The sequence below is a fragment of the Nelumbo nucifera genome, chromosome 6 (assembly GCF_055504915.1).
Source record: "Nelumbo nucifera cultivar China Antique chromosome 6, China Antique-T2T, whole genome shotgun sequence".
NCBI lineage: Eukaryota > Viridiplantae > Streptophyta > Magnoliopsida > Proteales > Nelumbonaceae > Nelumbo > Nelumbo nucifera.
Window position 1 is genome coordinate 32411949 of NC_142654.1, and position 18235 is coordinate 32430183.

Below are 18235 nucleotides of genomic sequence, written 5' to 3' on the forward strand. Positions count from 1 at the left end.
CGGAATAGATCGAGATCAAATCAGTCTCCACAAAGACTGTGCCCCACAATATCCTACAGCACATCCTGCCGTTTATTGAGAATGTCTCCTAATAATAATATAAAAAATGATATATCCCTAGATTTTGCCAATACACGGCGGGGATGTGCGGACGTTGTGGGGGCTGATTTGAAATCGCATAGTTGCTTTAGCACTAAACACTGCCTGGACGACCCCAACTGATAAATCTGCTCCTGACAGAAGAGAAGGATTCCCAGACGGAGCAGATTGGGAGCTTCCTTACGTGACATATCCTATTTTTGCCACGTTGCAAGAATTTATGACCAGTGATCAAACAGAGAGCATTAGGTCGGAAGTCAGATCGGGCGACCAGCCATCTCTACTCAATTCTTTCGTCCAGAATTCAAGATGTGAGTCACTTATTCCTCCTTGTATAGCCGTATAGGGTTTTCCAACTTTTCTGAAATTCGATAATTCGACATCTTTCTCACGGTTTCCCTCCTTGTCTAATCGGTGGAGTCAAAAGCTCATCTTCGAATTCGACTCACCTATTGAACTCGTCGTAGAACGGGTCGACTTCGCGTCACGTTTTTCTCACGATATAAATGCTCGCGTTCTGTTACACAGATCGACCGTATCGATTCGGCCTCTCTCCTTCGTAGATATCGTACACTGAGTGGAAAATGGATTTTTCGGAACAAGACGCGGATTTATTTGGTGAAGAGTTCGAACAGGACGACGAGAAGGAGAAGGACGAAGAAGAGAGCCACGATTCTTCTTCTTCTTCGTCCTCGTCTGCCTCTTCCTCCTCTAATGGCAGTGGCGGGGAGACTAGTAGCGGTAGCGGCAGCGGTAGCGCTAGCAGCAGCGATGGGGAAGAGGAAGAAGACGACGCTGACACGGAGAAGGCAAGTGGGTCCGATGAAAAGGATCTCTTCGGTTCCGACAATGAAGACTACTGCAGAACTCTAGCATCAAGTCGTTACCCGGTGCCCGGTAAGCTTTTGCTTGATGGGTTTCTCTAATTTCAATTGTTTGATTGCTCGGATTGATTTATAGTGAACTTTGAAGCGCGCTCAGTTTTTTTTTTTTTTTCTCTTTCTGGGTTTGGGATTCTCTTTGTTTATCCCTATGTTTTTGGTTGCTACTGTTCGTTTATTTGGGATGGATTATCGTTTCTTCTCTGTGCTACTTAATTTTTGATGGTTGAAGCTTAATTTGATATTCTAGCCAACTCCATAAGGTCGTATTGAAGTGAAAAATCGTGTTTTTAACTTTAAGATAACCCCTTTGCCACAAGACAACTATAGCCATCTTCCGATATTCAAGATGGTTAATAATTAGTTGAATCTTCTACTTATCAAAAACAAAAAAAAAAAGGTTGAATCTGGTTTCTATTTGGCTATTCTTTTAGATGCCTTGTCGAGTGAAGTACTTGAATTTAGTTTCATAACGTGAATATTTGAAATAGACCTAATTGGTTTACTCAAGTTATTTCTATTTTCTTTCAATTTCTACTAATGGATTGCGTTGCTTCTTTTTCCTCTTTATAATTTAAAGCATGGGTGATGTTTGATTACTCTTCTATGCCAATTAGTACATACGAACAGTTGAGCTGAGGAGCAGGGTGCTTGTTTTGGCATCTAATTAGGAGCATATGGCCGCATTGGGGGTGAAAATGCGTCTTTTATTTGCAAATTTCTTTATATCATGGCCACAAGAATCCTGCATTAATCCTGGCCTTTACTGTTGTGTTGTTATTATCCATGCTTTTTTTTTCTGGATTGATATTATAGTACATGTATTTATCTGCACTTGGTGGTGCTTGGGTCTGCAACCAAAATGATCTACAGGGAATCTAGTGTGAGAAGCTTGTGAGGATTAGCAAAGAGCCTGTACTTCTTTTAACATACAGCATTACAATACTATTCGTTTTTTTTTTTTCAATAAAAAAAAGAATATGTACTTTTCTTCTATCATCTTTGTCATTGTTGTCATCACCATTCACCATCATTATTTTTAGTGATAGTTGGGGATCTTGATGATATTTAGAGCTTCACAACATGTTGTGAGTTGTGACAAGTGAATGGGTGGGAAAGAGAGTTCCACCCTGGAGGATGTAAGGGTAAACAATTGAAACAAATGGATGAAGCTCTTATTGTGTAACGGTAGAAAGTTTTATGATTTCTAATTTGCTCAGCAAGCAGATTCTTTGGTTAGCGATTGTTCTGGGACATTTTATCGATTGTCAAGTGGACTTCACATTGGTTGTTTTAGGGGGTTATTTGCATTATTCATATATGTACTCATACACAAATATTTTGGTACCTCTCATTTCATGGCATGTTCTTCATCATTAATTTTCTGATGATGTTGTACAATACTTGAGGTGCCTAATCCCCTTTCCTTTGCTCTCTCTGAGTTGAATTCTTACCTTTTCTTTGTCGCATTAAAATCTATATGGCAGTATTACCTCCTATCCGGAATCCTAACAACCAGGCAAGAGGGACATTTGGGCGTGGGCGCTGGCATGGACACCAAAATGACAGAGGAGGATTTGGCATCCTGCCTCGTCCTGGACCTTATCACCAGAGACAGAACTATGGTTTCGGGTCTAGATTTAACAATGGGCGGCAAGATGAACGATTTGTTTCTGAGTTGAAGCTTTCTAAGAGTGAAGAAACTTTATCTAGGAAATGCATTCAAATTCAGGAGGTAATTGATGTCTCTTTTCTTTTACTGATAAAAAAACCCTTCCTTTCTTTTCAATGTATTAAGGATATCCATGGTGTCTATTATGTATCATATAGTTCCATTTATTGGTTGCTAACCAATAAATATTGCACGAGTCAGTGACATAACCACCTTTCAATGGGATGCACATCTCTTGCACACATATTAATTTGATTTGATTATCCGAACCATCTGCCCTTTATCATTATTTTGGATGGGCAGAGTGGGGGGGAGGGAGGGAGAAAGAGGAAGGTCCTTTATGATAGAACTTGGGGGCTTTAATTGTGTGTGTTTTATCTATTTATTTTTTGATAGTCATGTGTGCTTTATCCTTGTCATAATATGTCTGTATATGTGTCTTGTATTCTTGCATGCGCACTGTTGTATACACAAGTCATTTGATAGACCATCCTAGTGGACTACCAGTTGGTATATATCTGACAAAATTAACTGTTTTTTTTTTAATTTTCTAATAGCCTTGTGAAGTTGCTTGCTATAGTCGCATAGAAGGTGGAGATGTTTACTTTGATGACCGCAGTTTGGTAATCATTCCAATAACCCAATCTTGCTGTTCTTTTTTCACAACGTTTGGTAGTTCAATAGCGCACTCATTAACCCATATTTATCATACTTCTTGCTTCCTCATTATCAGAGGCTTTTTAAGCGTTTAATCACTGAAGATGTCGGAGCTGATTTGAATGAAGGATTTCAGTCTTTTATTGAGAAAAAAGGTAGATCTTATGTCCAAAGTATATTTATTTATTTTTTTAACCAAAGAACTCTTGGAGGAAAGTTATCTAGAAAGATACCTGTAGTTTGTGACTTTACTCCTCCTGGGCTTCTTGTATGAGGGCTGATTTATGCAGGTGACTCTGTGTTGTTCTCTCTAAATCAGAATTGGGCTCTCAGGGCTTTGGTGATCTTCTCAGTTGCATAAGAGACAAAAATATCCCACTTCAAAATATACATTTTGTGGTAAGTAATGTTCTAGTTCTTGCTGCATTTATAAAGAAAATAACTAATTTTATGTTTGCAAACTTATGGATTTATTTCTTTGCTTGTTCTTCAGACTTTCAGAAACAATCTTAATAAGGTATTGTCAACTTTCTTGCATTATATGAACTTCTGTCTTTCTTCTCTGTGTTACTGAAAGCAGAGAACTTTTATCTTCTCTTACAATTAGTGAACAATTTGCTGCTTTTGTTGCATCTGTAGATATTAGCTGCTGCCTATATCAGGAATGAGCCTTGGGAGATGGGGGTGCATAAGAGAAATGGAATTGTCTATCTTGATGTGCATAAGCTTCCTGAAAGGCCACAAAATGAGATAGATCGTCGGAGGTACCAATACATTTACTTCTTATTTGAAAAATCTGTTACTTGTAAATTAATGATAAATTAGAGCATTCCTAAGGTGATAGGATTAGCATTTTAGAAGATGAACAGATTAGGTGGTCAGAATGGATGAACTGGGACTTCGACCCTTTAGTGGTTCTGCTTGCTAGTTGACCTGAGGTGGTAATAGCACTTCACAGAATGTCCATTCTGTCTGGTTTGTTGAAAGAAATCTAAATCATGCCACATTTTAGAAATTCGTTTGGTTGCAACAAGAGCTAAAAGAAATAAATAATAAAAAACAATGGGGAAATAGATGTGGATGCCCCAATATTCTAAATAATCATAATGATGAAACTAAATTACCATAAAACAGCCATGCGGCTGTTTGTCATGTTGCCCATGCAATCTCATTCATCATGCAAATACTCCATTGGAAACACTACCTTTTTTGATAAATTCTCCCCTTCAAGCAGAAGTGAACAAGAAAATCAGAAAAAGAACACTCCCTAAATTTTTCTGGATCAATAGTGAAGAAATTTATTAAAGAGCCACCAGAACATAGGCAATCCATAATAACAATACTTGGCAAAGGTTTTCTTGAAAGGTAAAAAATGAATGGATTAGGGCTTAGAGTTGGAAAAACATATATAGAAAGTGGCAAAAAGGGTGGAAAAATATATTGTGAGCAGATCATTGAGCCATATTGGATTGTATTTCTTGCCTTCCAAGAAATTGGTTTTTCTATTAACAGACGGGCATGTATGGGGAAAGATTACCAAGAAATTGTTTTCTTTTTAGCTAAAAGATAACAGATTTCATTAATAAAAGAAAAGGTTACATGAGAGAATGTACAAAAGAGGCACTAAAAGTGACACAAACATAGATTACAAAGGCATAACTCTCTCACTATGTAAAAAATCCCTATGAGTTCCCGCTTTAGCCAAACTATCTGCTACAGAGTTTAACTCTCTGGGAATCCAGAACAGAATTGCATTCAAAGAGTCCAAGATATCCCAATTCCTCATCCAGATAATGAGCTAGCCTCCATGGTCTTCCAATCTTCTCCCCAAGCCATCTGATGGTATTGTTTGAATCACCTTTGATGATTAGGGAAGACAAGACAAGACCTCTTGCAATCCGGAGTCCAGTTAGCACTCCTAAAACTTCAGCCTTTGTAGAGTCTTCCATCCCGATTGGACCACCATAAGCCCACAGTAGATTTCCATCTTTTCCCTTAAACACACCCACAATCCCTGCTAGACAGGGCTCCCAAGGGCACTTCCATCAAAGTTCAAGGTCACTTCCTCTTCCAAACTTGAGTTAAGGGTTCTTGTCGCTTTTAGAGAGGAAGGAGAGGAAAAAAGAATCTCCACAATGTTTCTTCGGAGATCATTCAAAAAAACACCTTTGAATTCCTTCGAATTCAGCATCCATAAGTTGCACAAGTGGAGTATGTGGGATAACAGCTCGTCCATGGATCTAGCTTTGTTGTTGAATATTCGATTATTTCTCTCCTCCCACACCCCCCAATAAACTTTTTCCTTTTCCCCTCTTTCCAAGGCCTCTTCCTTGCCATTTCCAAAGGAAGTCTTCAATGTGTTTGGGAAAGAAACCAGCAATAACCTACCAGATTTAAGAAGTGCCAAACTTTCCTTGTTTCCGGGAAATGTAGGAGAAGGTGCTCAGCAGTCTCACTATTGTTAAAGCACAATATACAAATATGGGGGGAAATACACAGTCTACCTTTGTTTTTCTTCTGAAGTAAGTCACAAGTGTTTATTTTTTTCAAACAAGTCCCATATGAAGAAGGAAACTTTAGAAGGGATATGGGAGATCCAAATCCTTTTGGAAGGAAACCTAGGGTTGCTGACATCTGAAGTCAGGGACCTGAAAAAAGATTTGGTTGAGAATTTACCGGTTGGGTGACTTTTCCAAATTCTTTGGTCTATTTTTGAGGGGGACAGGTAGACCTCTCTTAAAGTTTGCTGCAGATCTACTAGTTCAACTATCTCTGCCTCCCTTAAGGGTCTTTTGAGACTTAGGTTCCAGTTAGGGGTGGTTGGGGAAACTTGGATAAAGGCTGCAACAGTGGCTTCTTGGGTTTGGGAAAGGTTATAAATGCAAGGACAAGAGTTGGCTAATATGCTGTCTCCCCATCAAAATTCAGTCCGGAATTTGATTTCTCCCCATTTCCTACTTTGTATCTAATGAAAGGAATAAAGACATCATAGATAGAGGAGATACCTTTCTAGGGATTGCTAGCTCTCATGTGGTTCAAGTGAATGCTGCTATCCCAACTGTTGGTGTCCTTGCCATACTTGCTGCTGATAACCTAAGTTTAGAGAGCACCAGATTCAAAAGGGAGTTGCCATAACCACTTTCCCAATAGAGCTGCATTCTTTTCTTTCACATGTCCTAGACCAAGACCCCCTTCTTCCTTAGATTTACACACTTGATCCCAGCTGGCTAAGTGGTTTTTCTTTCCTTCACCTCCATCCCATAAGAAATCCCGCTGAAGTTTCTCAATTTTATTTTAAACCCCTGTTGGAATTTGGAAGATTGAAAGAAAAAAAATTGTTAAGTTAGTCAAAGAAGTCCTGATTAAAGTGAGTTTACCTCCTTTTGAGAGAGAACTTTTCTTCCACGTGGCCAACCTTCTTTCACAATTCTCCACTACTGGATCCCAGAAATGTAAGACTCGGGTTCCCTTCCAGAGGCATTCCCAGATAAGAGATAGGAAAAATTTCCACATTGCAACCTAAAGTTTCCTTCAGGTTATTCATTAAGCTTTCACTAGTGTTTATTTCCACAAGGCTACTTTTGGAAAAATTAACTCGGAGACCTGAAACCATCTCAAAGCACTTGATTATTCTTTTTAAAGTGTTGATGCTTTCCGAAACAACCTCTAAGAATAAAGTTGTCATCAATGAAAAGCAAATGGTTCACTGGGATGAATTCCCTACCCACTTCAAACCCTCTCAGCAGGTTGAAACTAGCCGCCTTCTCAATGAAGTAACTTAGGACATCTACTACAAGTGTGAAAAGGAACAGGGATAAGGGGCAACCTTGTCTGAGACCCTGACTGGCCTGAAAGTAACCCCTAGGTTCTCTGTTTAGCAGTACCGAGAACCAAGCAGAGCTGATACAACCTTTCATCCACTTCACCCATCTTTCTCCAAATCCCCTTAGTGTCAAGATGTTTAAAAGACACTCCCAATCAGTTTTATCATACACCTTTTCCAATGCCAGCTTAACAACCACTCCAGATTTACCTAAATGTCTTCTTCAACACATTTGTTGGCCACCAAAATGCTGTCTATGATTTGCCTTCCTCTCAAAAAAGCATATTGGTTATTGGAGATTAGATCCCCCAACACCTCCCTTATTCTGCCTGCCAAAACTTCAGCTGGAATTTTGTAGATGCTTCCCACTAGGCTAATTAACCTGAACTCTTTGACTTCCAAGGAACCGTCCTTCTTGGGATTAGTGTGATGAACGTTCAGTTGTTACCTTTATTTTCTATGGCTGAGTTGGAGTCTGTAAAATCTTTCTTGACAATAAATCCGATTGAAATATGAGGAAGTAGAGAAGAGAGGGAAAGAAGAGAGAAAGGAGAAGGAAGAAAGGAAGAAGAAAAAGTTTGGAGCAATAGAACAGTGCTGGCGGTGCCAGTTTTTATTATATTATATAGGGCGGCAGAAATAAGAAGGGAAAAGACCCTTGTGCCCCTGCTGTAAGTGAGTACAATAACAAAAATAACAGAAATAAAAAAAACGCTTTAACTAGCCAAACAGACCCTAACAAAAATAACTAAATTATTTCAACACTCCCCCTCGAGTTGGAGCATAGATATCAATCATGCCCAACTTGTCACACAAATCATTGTGTCGCACATGATGAGGCCTTTGGTGAAGATATCTGCAAGTTGTTCTTCTGAGCTGACATATGGAGTACACACTTCTCCATTTACAAATTTCTCTCTAAGAAAATGCTTGTCCGCTTCAATGTGTTTCATCCTATCATGCATGACTGGATTAGCAGCAATATTGATGGCAACTTTATTGTCACAATAAAGTGACATAGGATTGCTCACTGCAAAACCCAGCTCACCTAATAGATTTCTTATCCACATGATTTCAGCAACCCCATGAGACATCGCTCTATATTCTGCTTCAGCACTAGATCTAGCCACCACACTTTGTTTTTTACTTCTCCATGTGACCAGGTTTCCTCCTACAAAGGCACAATACCCACTAGTAGACTTTCGGTCATCGACTACTCCTGCCCAGTCAACATTAGTATATACTTCCACCTTTAAGTGTCCATGTTTCTGGAACAACAAACCAGCTCCGGGAAACTTCTTGAGGTATCTAAGGATCCTCTCTACAGCTTCAAAGTGAGTTGTCCTAGGGTTGTGCATGAACTAACTAAGGACACCCACTGCATAAGCAATATCAGGCTTGGTCATAGACAAATACAAGAGTCTCCCTACGAGTCTCTGGAACTTCTTCACATCTTTCAAAAACTCTCCCTGACTGTCTCCCAGCTGATGATTAGATTCAATTGGTGAGTCAATTGGTTTTACTTCCAACTTTCCTGTATCTTCTAGTAGATCTAGTACATATTTCTGTTGGGAAATAAAGATGCTCTTGTGAGAGCAGGCAACTTCAATTCCAAGGAAATAATGTAAGGGGCCTAGATCTTTCACCTCAAATTGAGTGGCTAAGAACTTTTTAGTCTCCGTATTTCAGCCTCCCAATCTCCTATGATCACTATGTCATCCACATACACAATAAGGGCTGCAATTTCCCCTTCTCCTCTTTTCAAAAATAGAGTGTGATCTGACTGACATTGTTTGAACCCCATCTGTTGAACTGGTAAATGGAACTTACTAAACCAAGCTCGATGTGATTGTTTCAACCCATATAAAGATTTTTTTAACCGGCACACCTTTTGTTCATTGCTTTTGGCACAAAAACCTGGAGGTTGGGTCATGTACACTTCCTCTTCCAAGTCACCATTCAAGAAAGCATTTTCGATGTTCAATTAGTGAAGTTCCTAGTCAAGATTTGCTACCAATGAAAGAAGGATCCTGATAGAGTTCATCTTGGCTACCGGAGCAAAAGTCTCTGCATAGTCCACTCCATATTCCTATGTAAAACCTCTTGCTACCAGTCTAGCCTTGTACTTTTCAACAGTCCCATCAACCTTGTGTTTCACTGTGAACACCCACTTGTAACCCACTGGTCCCTTCCCTTCAGGAAGGTCCACCAACTCCCACCAACTCCCAAGTGCCATTTTTGTATAATGCATCAATTTCTTCCTGCATTACATCTGTCCATTCAGGTTTAGATAAAGCTTCTGCCACATTCTTAAGAACGGGGACACTGCCCACGGAAGAGAGGAATGCACGGAATGAAGGTGAAACATGATCATAGGACACAAAATTAGAGATAGGATGATTTGTGGTACAAGATCTAACACCCTTTCTCTTAGCAATAGGAATATCAAAATCATTGATGACAGGTGAATCAACATTGAGAGGAACAGGCATATTGTTAGTGGTGTTAGTGAAGGGGTATTTCAGTCTTTGTACTTGTTGAGAATGCTGATGTGTACTGTTATGTTAGTTCGAGTGCCTCTTACTTAAAGAAGGGCACTCAAGTCTTTTCCAATAAGTTAATAATATAATAACAGGTCTGGCCGAATCAAGGGATTAACTTTTTTCCCTAATTCGAACCAGCCTTTCTCTGTTTTCTTCTTTCCTCTCCTACTTCTTGCTGTCTACTTTACTCTACAGTCAACGAACAAGACAGAATTCTATGGCAGGTCAAACTTCAACATGGTATCAGAGCTAGGTTCACCAAATCAGACTTGCTAGAATTCTGCCTTCTGCGCATTCGAATTAGGGTTTCACTTGGGGTTCTCAGTTGTGAGTTGGAGACTGGGAAAAGGGCTGAAAAGGAGTGATCGCCCTCTTCCCTAGGAGGTCTCTATGCCTCCGATTGTGTCGTTGGTGATTGGTTGCTGTGGTTTCTAAGCCCTAGTTAGGGCTGGTACGTGTGGTGCAGTGGTGTCTCAGCCCTTCGTATGGTTGGCCTTCAGGCGATGAGGTAAAGTTTTTTTTATATATTTTTTTTGTTATGGAATACATGAGAGGTGTAGTACAGTTCGCATGATGGGTTTTCAGATTGCAGTATGCTAGGGTTTATGCTAGGGTTTATTCTGGTTTGTGTGTGATTCGAATGGCAATAGTGTCTACTTAATGGTGAAGCTTCCTATAGTTGTGGATTAATGTTGGTGGTGTTACAAGTGTGGTTTTCAGCTTTTGATATCGCTGAAATCAGTGTGTAGACCTCGGTGAGTAGGGGTTGTGGTGTTGTAGTTTTCAGCATTTAATACTGCTGAAATCAGTGTACAGATTTCGGTGAGTAGGGTTTGTGGTGTTGCAGTTCTCAGCTGTTGAAATCAGTGTGCAAATTTCGGTGAAGTGTCTGTGTGTAGTGTGCAGTGTGTAGTGCTCCTAATTCAGTGCTCAGAATTAAGGGAGTTCGGCAATGGCAGATAACAGTGATAGTAAACCTAGTGTCATGATATCTACTGACTACCTGAATGTCCAAATGACCTCCATTAAACTGAATGGAGAGAATTATGTCCCTTGGGCCAAGTCTGTAGAGTTTTTTCTGAAGGCGAAGAAGAAAGTGAAGCATATAAGAGAGGAGAAACCCCCCGCTAATTCTCAGGAGTATGAAGACTGGGAACAGGAAGATGCACAGATCATTACATGGTTGTGGAACAGTATGGAACCCAAAATCAGTGTGAACTTCATGTTTCTTGACACAGCCAAAGAGGTGTGGGATCATGCTAAGAAACTGTATTCAGGTCAGGATAATACCACTAGGGTATATCAATTGTATCAGGAATACTTCAATCTGCAATAGGGAAATCAGAGCCTTGAGGAGTACTATGCCAATGTGAGGAATATCCGTAATGAGTTAAATGTCTATCATCCTCTCACTTCAGATGTCAAAGTTCAACAGCAACAGCGAGAGCAGCTTGATGTGACACGGTTTCTGGTGGGGCTGAAGTCTGAGTATGAACCAGTACGAGCCCAGATACTAGGGGGATCTGCTCTTCCATCTTTAGAGGAGGTGTTTGCTCGTCTTCGAAGGGCTTCCATTGGATCTATGGACTCTAATGTCTCCGATAAATCAGCATTTGCAGTGTCAAGAGGCCGAGGTGGCAGAAGTGGGACTCGAGGAACCCAGCCTGGCAGGAGTGGTAGTGGTGGATCTACACATATCCGTGGTGGTGGTCGTACTGGAGGCAGAGATTCAGGGGGAGCTCGTGGTAGAGGACGTGGCTCGGGTCCACGGAAGTGTACTCACCGTGGTTTGGATGGACATACCATTAACTAATGCTATGACTTACATGGTCCTCCCTCGACGTGGGCCAACCATGCCATGACTAGTGACACCAGTTTCAGCTCTACACAGGAGAAACGGTCAGCTGACCCGATGCCTTCTACTCCCTCAGATGGTCCAGGCAAGGAGATGGTGAGTGTTCATCGTGATGAGTATGAGAGGTTTGTTCAATCCAAGTCGCAGCAGAACACAACTTCCTTTGCACACTCAGGTATGGCTTGTTTGGCATCCACACCCAACCCCTGGATTATTGACTCTGGAGCCTCCGATCACATGACGGGAACTCCAGGTGTGTTTTCATCTCTCACTCATTGCTCAACATCACAATCTGTTACCCTTGCTAATGGCACCACGTCATCTATCTGTGGTGTTGGTAATGTTGACCTAGACCCTGTATCCCTATCCTCTGTTTTATATGTACCTAAGCTTTCATTTAATCTTCTGTCTGTTAGTAAGCTGACCAAGTCCCTTAAGTGTTCCATCACTTTTTACCCTTCTATGTGTATTTTTCAGGATCTCAAGACGGGGATGAAGATTGGTGGAGGGCATGAAGCCGGTGGACTGTATTATCTTGATGGTGGTGGACGAACGTCAACGGCTCTTCAGTCATCCATTTCTCCTCTCCAGTGGCACTGTAGATTTGGTCATCCTTTGCTGAAAGTGTTGCAGTCCTTAGTCCCTTCATTGAGTCAACTTTCTGTTTTAGATTGTGAGTCTTGTCAATTTGGGAAACACCATCGTGTTCCCTTTCGTTCTAGGGTCGATAACCGTGTGTCGAGTCTTTTTTCTTTAATTCATTCAGATGTTTGGGGTCCTTATAAAGTGATGTCATATAATGGATACCGATATTTTGTTATTTTTGTTGATGACTGTTCAAGAATGACGTGGCTCTATTTAATGAAAGAAAGAAGTGAATTATTTTCCATCTTCTAGAAATTTTATGCTGAGATCCGCAATCAATTCGGTGTTCACATCAAAATTTTCCGTTCTGATAATGGTCATGAATACTTGTCTTCATCTTTTCGAGAATACTTGGACCAACATGGCATTATACACCAAACTTCATGTACCCATACTCCGCAACAAAATGGGGTTGCTGAGAGAAAGAACCGCCATCTTGTAGAAACGGCACCCTCCCTCATGCACCACATGAATGTTCCCAAAACTTTTTGGAGCGATGCAATGCTCACCTCTTGTTTCTTAATTAATCGGATGCCCACGTCTATCCTTGATGGTCGTTCTCCTTTTAGTGTCTTATTCCCCAACATGTCTCCGTTTCTGCTTTCTCCTCGGGTATTTGGGTGTGTCTGCTTCGTTCATAATCTGAGTCCCGGGACTAACAAGTTAGATGCACGTTCCGTGAAGTGTATCTTCCTTGGTTATTCCCGAACTCAGAAAGGGTACAAGTGTTATCATCCTAGTTCTCGTCGTTCCTTGGTATGTGCTGATGTTACATTCTTCGAGTCTACTCCGTTCTTCGTGGGGTCCGGTGCTGCTGCTTCCCCCACATCACCACCTCCTCTTCCTCTTTCTGTGGCTGATCCACCTCCTCTGGTTCCAGTCATGCCTACGTCCTTGCCTCCGGTGCCACCATTGGTTGACCGTCCACCCATCCGTCACGTGTATACACATCGCCCACGTGTACCGGCTGCAGCTCCTCCAGCTTCATCACCGTCGACAGATCCAGCTCCAGCTCCGACACCAGCCTCCGACCTAGATCTTCCTATTGCCTTACGGAAAGGTAAGCGTACTTGCACCCTTCACCCTATTTCCAATTTTGTTTCACTTACCCACCTCTCCGCTTCCCATCGCCAGTTCATATCTTTGTTATCCTCCGTGGTTGTTCCTAAGGATGTCCAAGAAGCCCTTACCTCTCCAGAGTGATGCCGTGCTATGGAAGAAGAGCTCTCTGCTTTGCATCATAATCACACTTGGGATCTCACCGCTCTTCCTCCTGGGAAGCAGGCTGTCGGTTGTAAGTGGGTGTATAGTGTTAAGTACTTGCCAGATGGTCGTGTTGAGCGCCTGAAGGCGCGGCTGGTTGCCAAAGGGTACTCCCAAACCTATGGCATTGACTACACGGAGACGTTCTCCCCGGTTGCTAAGATAGGGTCAGTTCATGTTGTCATCTCTCTTGCAGCTATGTTTGATTGGCCTCTCCATCAGCTCGATATCAAAAATGCCTTTTTGCATGGTGATTTGCTCGAGGAGGTCTACATGGAGCAACCACCCGGGTTTGTTGCTCAGGGGGAGGATGGTAAGGTATGCAGACTTAAGAAGGCTATTTATGGACTTAAACAGTCCCCTCGAGCATGGTTTGATAGGTTCAGTGAGGTGGTCAAGAAGTTTGGTATGAAACAGTGCCAAGTTGATCACTCTGTCTTCAGTCTTGACTCTTCGGTAGGTAAAATAATATTGGTGGTGTATGTGGATGATATCGTTGTGACTGGGAATGATAAAATGGGCATTGATAGATTGAAGGCATTCCTACAGGAACACTTTCAAACAAAGGACCTTGGCAAGTTGAAATACTTTTTGGGCATAGAGGTAGCAAGATCTAAGCATGGCATTAATTTGTGCCAGAGGAAATATGTGCTTGATTTACTGGAAGAAACAGGATTGTTGGGTACTAAACCGGCTGAGACACCTATGGAAACAAATACGAGGTTGAGCAGTGATATAGGTGAAGTGTTTGAAGAGCCTGGCAGATACCGACGACTTGTAGGCAAACTAAACTATCTAACCATTACTCAGCCATATATTTCATTTGCGGTTAGTGTGGTGAGTCAGTTCATGCAGAAACCTTTGGTCCCACATTGGAATGCAGTGCTAAGGATTGTGAGGTATCTGAAAGGAGCTCCTGGTCGTGGTTTGTTGTACAGAAGTGGTGGAAAACTGGTAGTAGAAGGATACACCGATGCTGATTGGGCAGGTTCTATGTCTGATAGACGATCTACCACAGGCTATTGCACCTTTCTGGGGGGTAACCTGGTAACATGGAAAAGTAAGAAGCAAACAGTTGTGGCAAGAAGCAGTGCAGAAGCAGAATATAGGGCCATGGCACATACTGCTTGTGAACTAGTGTGGCTGAGGAACCTTCTACAGGAGATAGGATATGACATCAGTACTCCAATGAAGCTCTATTGTGACAATCAGGCAGCGGTTCATATCTCTTCCAATCCAGTGTTTCATGAAAGAACCAAGCACATCGAAGTTGACTGTCATTTTGTGAGAGAGAAGGTGCTGAATGGGGTGATAGAAACTGCATATGTTAGTACGGGAAACCAGTGGGCAGACTTGTTTACAAAAGGCTTGAGTCGGGGGAGAGTGGACTACATATGTAACAAGCTGGGATTATATGATATATACTCACCAGCTTGAGGGGGAGTGTTAGTGGTGTTAGTGAAGGGGTATTTCAGTCTTTGTACTTGTTGAGAATGCTGATGTGTACTGTTATATTAGTTCGAGTGCCTCTTACTTAAAGAAGGGCACTCAAGTCTTTTCCAATAAGTTAATAATATAATAACAGGTCTGGCCGAATCAAGGGATTAACTTTTTTCCCTAATTCGAACCAGCCTTTCTCTCTTTTCTCTCTTCTCTCTTTTCTTCTTTCCTCTCCTACTTCTTGCTGTCTACTTTACTCTACAGTCAACGAACAAGACAGAATTCTATGGCAGGTCAAACTTCAACGGAGCAAGTGTACCTGGCTGATGAGACGGATCTGCCTCTGGTGAATATGATGATGTTGGTTGCATAGTGTCTAAGTTCCATGGATCTTGAATTCTGTTGGCTTTTATGGCGATAATGAAAAACCCGGAATTGAGGAGGATCGGGTAAAGGAGGTAGTTGAATTTGAGCCGCCTGTTTCTCCTCAACCCTACTCTCCCCCTGAGGAGAAACCGAGAAGAAAGGTTGATTTTCAAAGAAGGATACATCAATGGAGACATAATACTTGCGAGAGGTAGGATCATAGCAGCGATACCCCTTTTGAGATAAAGGGTAACCAAGGAAAACACAAGGAATAGTCCGAGGATCAAGCTTACCTCGAGTAGGGGACAAGTTATGGACAAAGCAACGACACCCAAAAACACGCATCGGAATGGTGGACAACGGAGCTGTAGGAAACAGAAGCTGATGTGGGGCCTTATACTTTAGTAACCGAGATGGCATACGGTTGATGATGTATGTAGCACACAAAACTGCATCCATCCAAAAACGTTTTGGCACATTCATATGAATTAATAAGCCACAAGCTACTTCGAGAAGGTGACGGTTCTTTCGTTCAGCAACACCATTTTGTTGGGGTGTCTTGGCAAAAGAGTTTCGCTGAAGTGACCCACTCGAAGCAAAAGAAACTCCATGAGATCACTATGGAAGTATTCCTTCGCATTGTCCGATTGGAAGATATGGATTTCAGTTTGGAACTGAGTGAACACCATGCGTTGAAAGTCTTTCACAAATTTTGGCACTTCATCTCGAGATTGCATAGGGTAAACCCAAGTGTATCTAGAGTAATTATCAATCAAGGTAATGAAGTACTTATATCCAGCCTTAACGGGTAGAGTAATAGGGCCCCAAACATCAGAATAAACAATATGAAATGGAAATTCAGATCTTTTATTTCTCAAAGGTAAAGAACTTCTGCAATGTTTACTCAATTGACATGTCTGACACTGTAACTGACTCACTGACAAGGACTCAAACAACTTTGGGAACATAACTTTTGATGACTCAAAAAGATGACCTAGACGACTATGTCATAAATAGGCTTGACTCTCACTTGACAAACTCATGGACTCTGTAGCCACAAGACCAACTTTATTCTCCAACATGTAGAGACCATCCACCATGCTTCTTCTACCAATCGTCTTCCTCGAGGCCAAATCCTAAAACACACATGAAGATGGGAAAAAAGTAACTGAACAGTTCAAGGAGTGAGTTATACTACTAATGGACAACAAATTTATAGGTAATTTCGGAACATGTAGTACATTAGAAAGGGTAAGGCCGAGTGGGAGAGGTATGGTATCTTGGCCAGCTATGGTAGAGAAAGAACCATCAGCTAGTCTCACCTTATCTCTCCCAGAGAGAAGGTTATATGTCTGAAATAAATTTGACTTACCGGTCATGTGGTTTGAGGCTCTAGAGTCAATAACCCAAGGAGAATCAGTAGTATGAGATGACACATGGAAGGCAGTGACAGCGTTACCTGATGTAGGCACGAAAGAGGTAGAGGGAGTAAGACCAGAATTCATTTGGCGGAGAGTCCTACCATACAATTCAAAATGGTCACGAAAGGAGTTGATAATTTCTTCCTTAGGGTCAGAATTGGGATGCCTCTCCTGAGTTACCAATGGACTAGTCTCTATCGACGCCATATTAGCTGAGTTATACTTTTTCTGATTTTGCTGGCTTGGTTTCTTGCCCTGATTAGGTGTTGACTTCTTACCCAAATCCTATGCCCATTTGGGTTTTCTATGGAGATCCCAACATGTATCTCTCGTGTGTCGTGTCTTCTGGCAGTGAGTGCACCAAAGTTTACTCTTATCATCCGTTCTTTTCTGAGAGTCACCTTTCTTAAAAGCACCTCCGACATTTGTATCTGAATTTCTTCGGACAGCTAAGGCAACTAACTCCCCCTCTACACAATTCCTCACACTTCTTCTACTCTCTTCTGGCTGCACTAAGGCATACACCTCCTGAACTGATCGCAAGTCTTTACTACCCAAGATCTGCACTCTGATGGACTCATATGAAGGATTCAGCCCTAGGAGGAAGGCAAAGACCCGTTGCTGAGATACAAGTGACTTATACGCCTTTGCATCTTCATCACACTTCCAATTCACATTCTGGTATTGATCAAGTTCTTTCCATATCGATGTCAAATCAGAATAGTACATCGAGAGACTCCTCTCCCCCTGCTTGCAAGTAGAGGATTCAGCTTGCAGTTGATATATCTTGGCATAGTGTCTCTGCTCTGAATAGGTGGACTTTGCTTGTTCCCATATCTCACAAGCAGTTTCAGCCCACATAAAAGTCTTCCTTACCTGTGGCAGCATGGAAACCAAGAGCCATGACATCACCATACTATTTTCTTGGTTCCACCTATCATATTCAGCACTTCCATACTTAGGTTCCTCCACTCTCCCATTGATGTATCCTATTTTCCCCCTAGCAGTGATGTAGAGTTTTATTCCCCTATACCACTCAAGGTAGTTCAGACCATCAAAGGGAATAGCAGCCATGGGGAAACTCATATCCATTCCCCCACTCACTCCATTGTGGCTCCCTGGAATCTCTGAAGTAGCAGAATTCTCAGACGACATGGTAAGCACAAGTTTTTTTTTATCTAAGATCTCAACTTAGGATCCCTCCTTATATCGACAAGCTCCCACACACAACAATTCAGTTCTGGACTTAATCTGAGCACAAAAACAAACAACACCAACTTCCAAAGAAGAACTATGACAAGACTGATTTTCACCACAGCATTAATCAACAACGTGTAAGTTCCACCACAACATTAATCAATAAGAGAGATCCTAATACACATGAAATCAGACTAACGAGCAGAGAAAACAGGTCATAGGTACAGGATCACACGATCCAACAAATAAAAGATATAACCTTCACAAAAGTCTGCTGATATTCAGTGGTTTGGATTCATTTGCTCTCCATTTGGTACACAACCAAGGAAAGAAATAAAAGAAGAAAGAAAAGCTTAAGGGTTGTACCAGTTGC

At 41.5% G+C, this 18235-nt stretch overlaps 1 protein-coding gene across 2 annotated transcripts in view; it reads left to right on the top strand.

Moving 5' to 3' along the window:
• Positions 1–229: 229 nt before the first annotated feature.
• The window catches only part of LOC104606387 (NAD-capped RNA hydrolase DXO1-like), a 28681-nt gene continuing 10675 nt past the window's right edge, over positions 230–18235 (top strand). The window contains exons 1-8 of one of the 2 annotated variants that reach the window (XM_010271547.3): positions 230–410; positions 628–996; positions 2468–2715; positions 3210–3275; positions 3386–3464; positions 3629–3708; positions 3803–3826; positions 3949–4073. In XM_010271547.3, the coding sequence (XP_010269849.1) occupies positions 684–996; positions 2468–2715; positions 3210–3275; positions 3386–3464; positions 3629–3708; positions 3803–3826; positions 3949–4073 (935 nt within the window). In that variant the 5' untranslated portion in view covers positions 230–410; positions 628–683. Of the gene's footprint in view, positions 997–2467; positions 2716–3209; positions 3276–3385; positions 3465–3628; positions 3709–3802; positions 3827–3948; positions 4074–18235 lie in introns of both variants that reach the window. The other variant, XM_010271546.3, reaches the window with a different exon arrangement.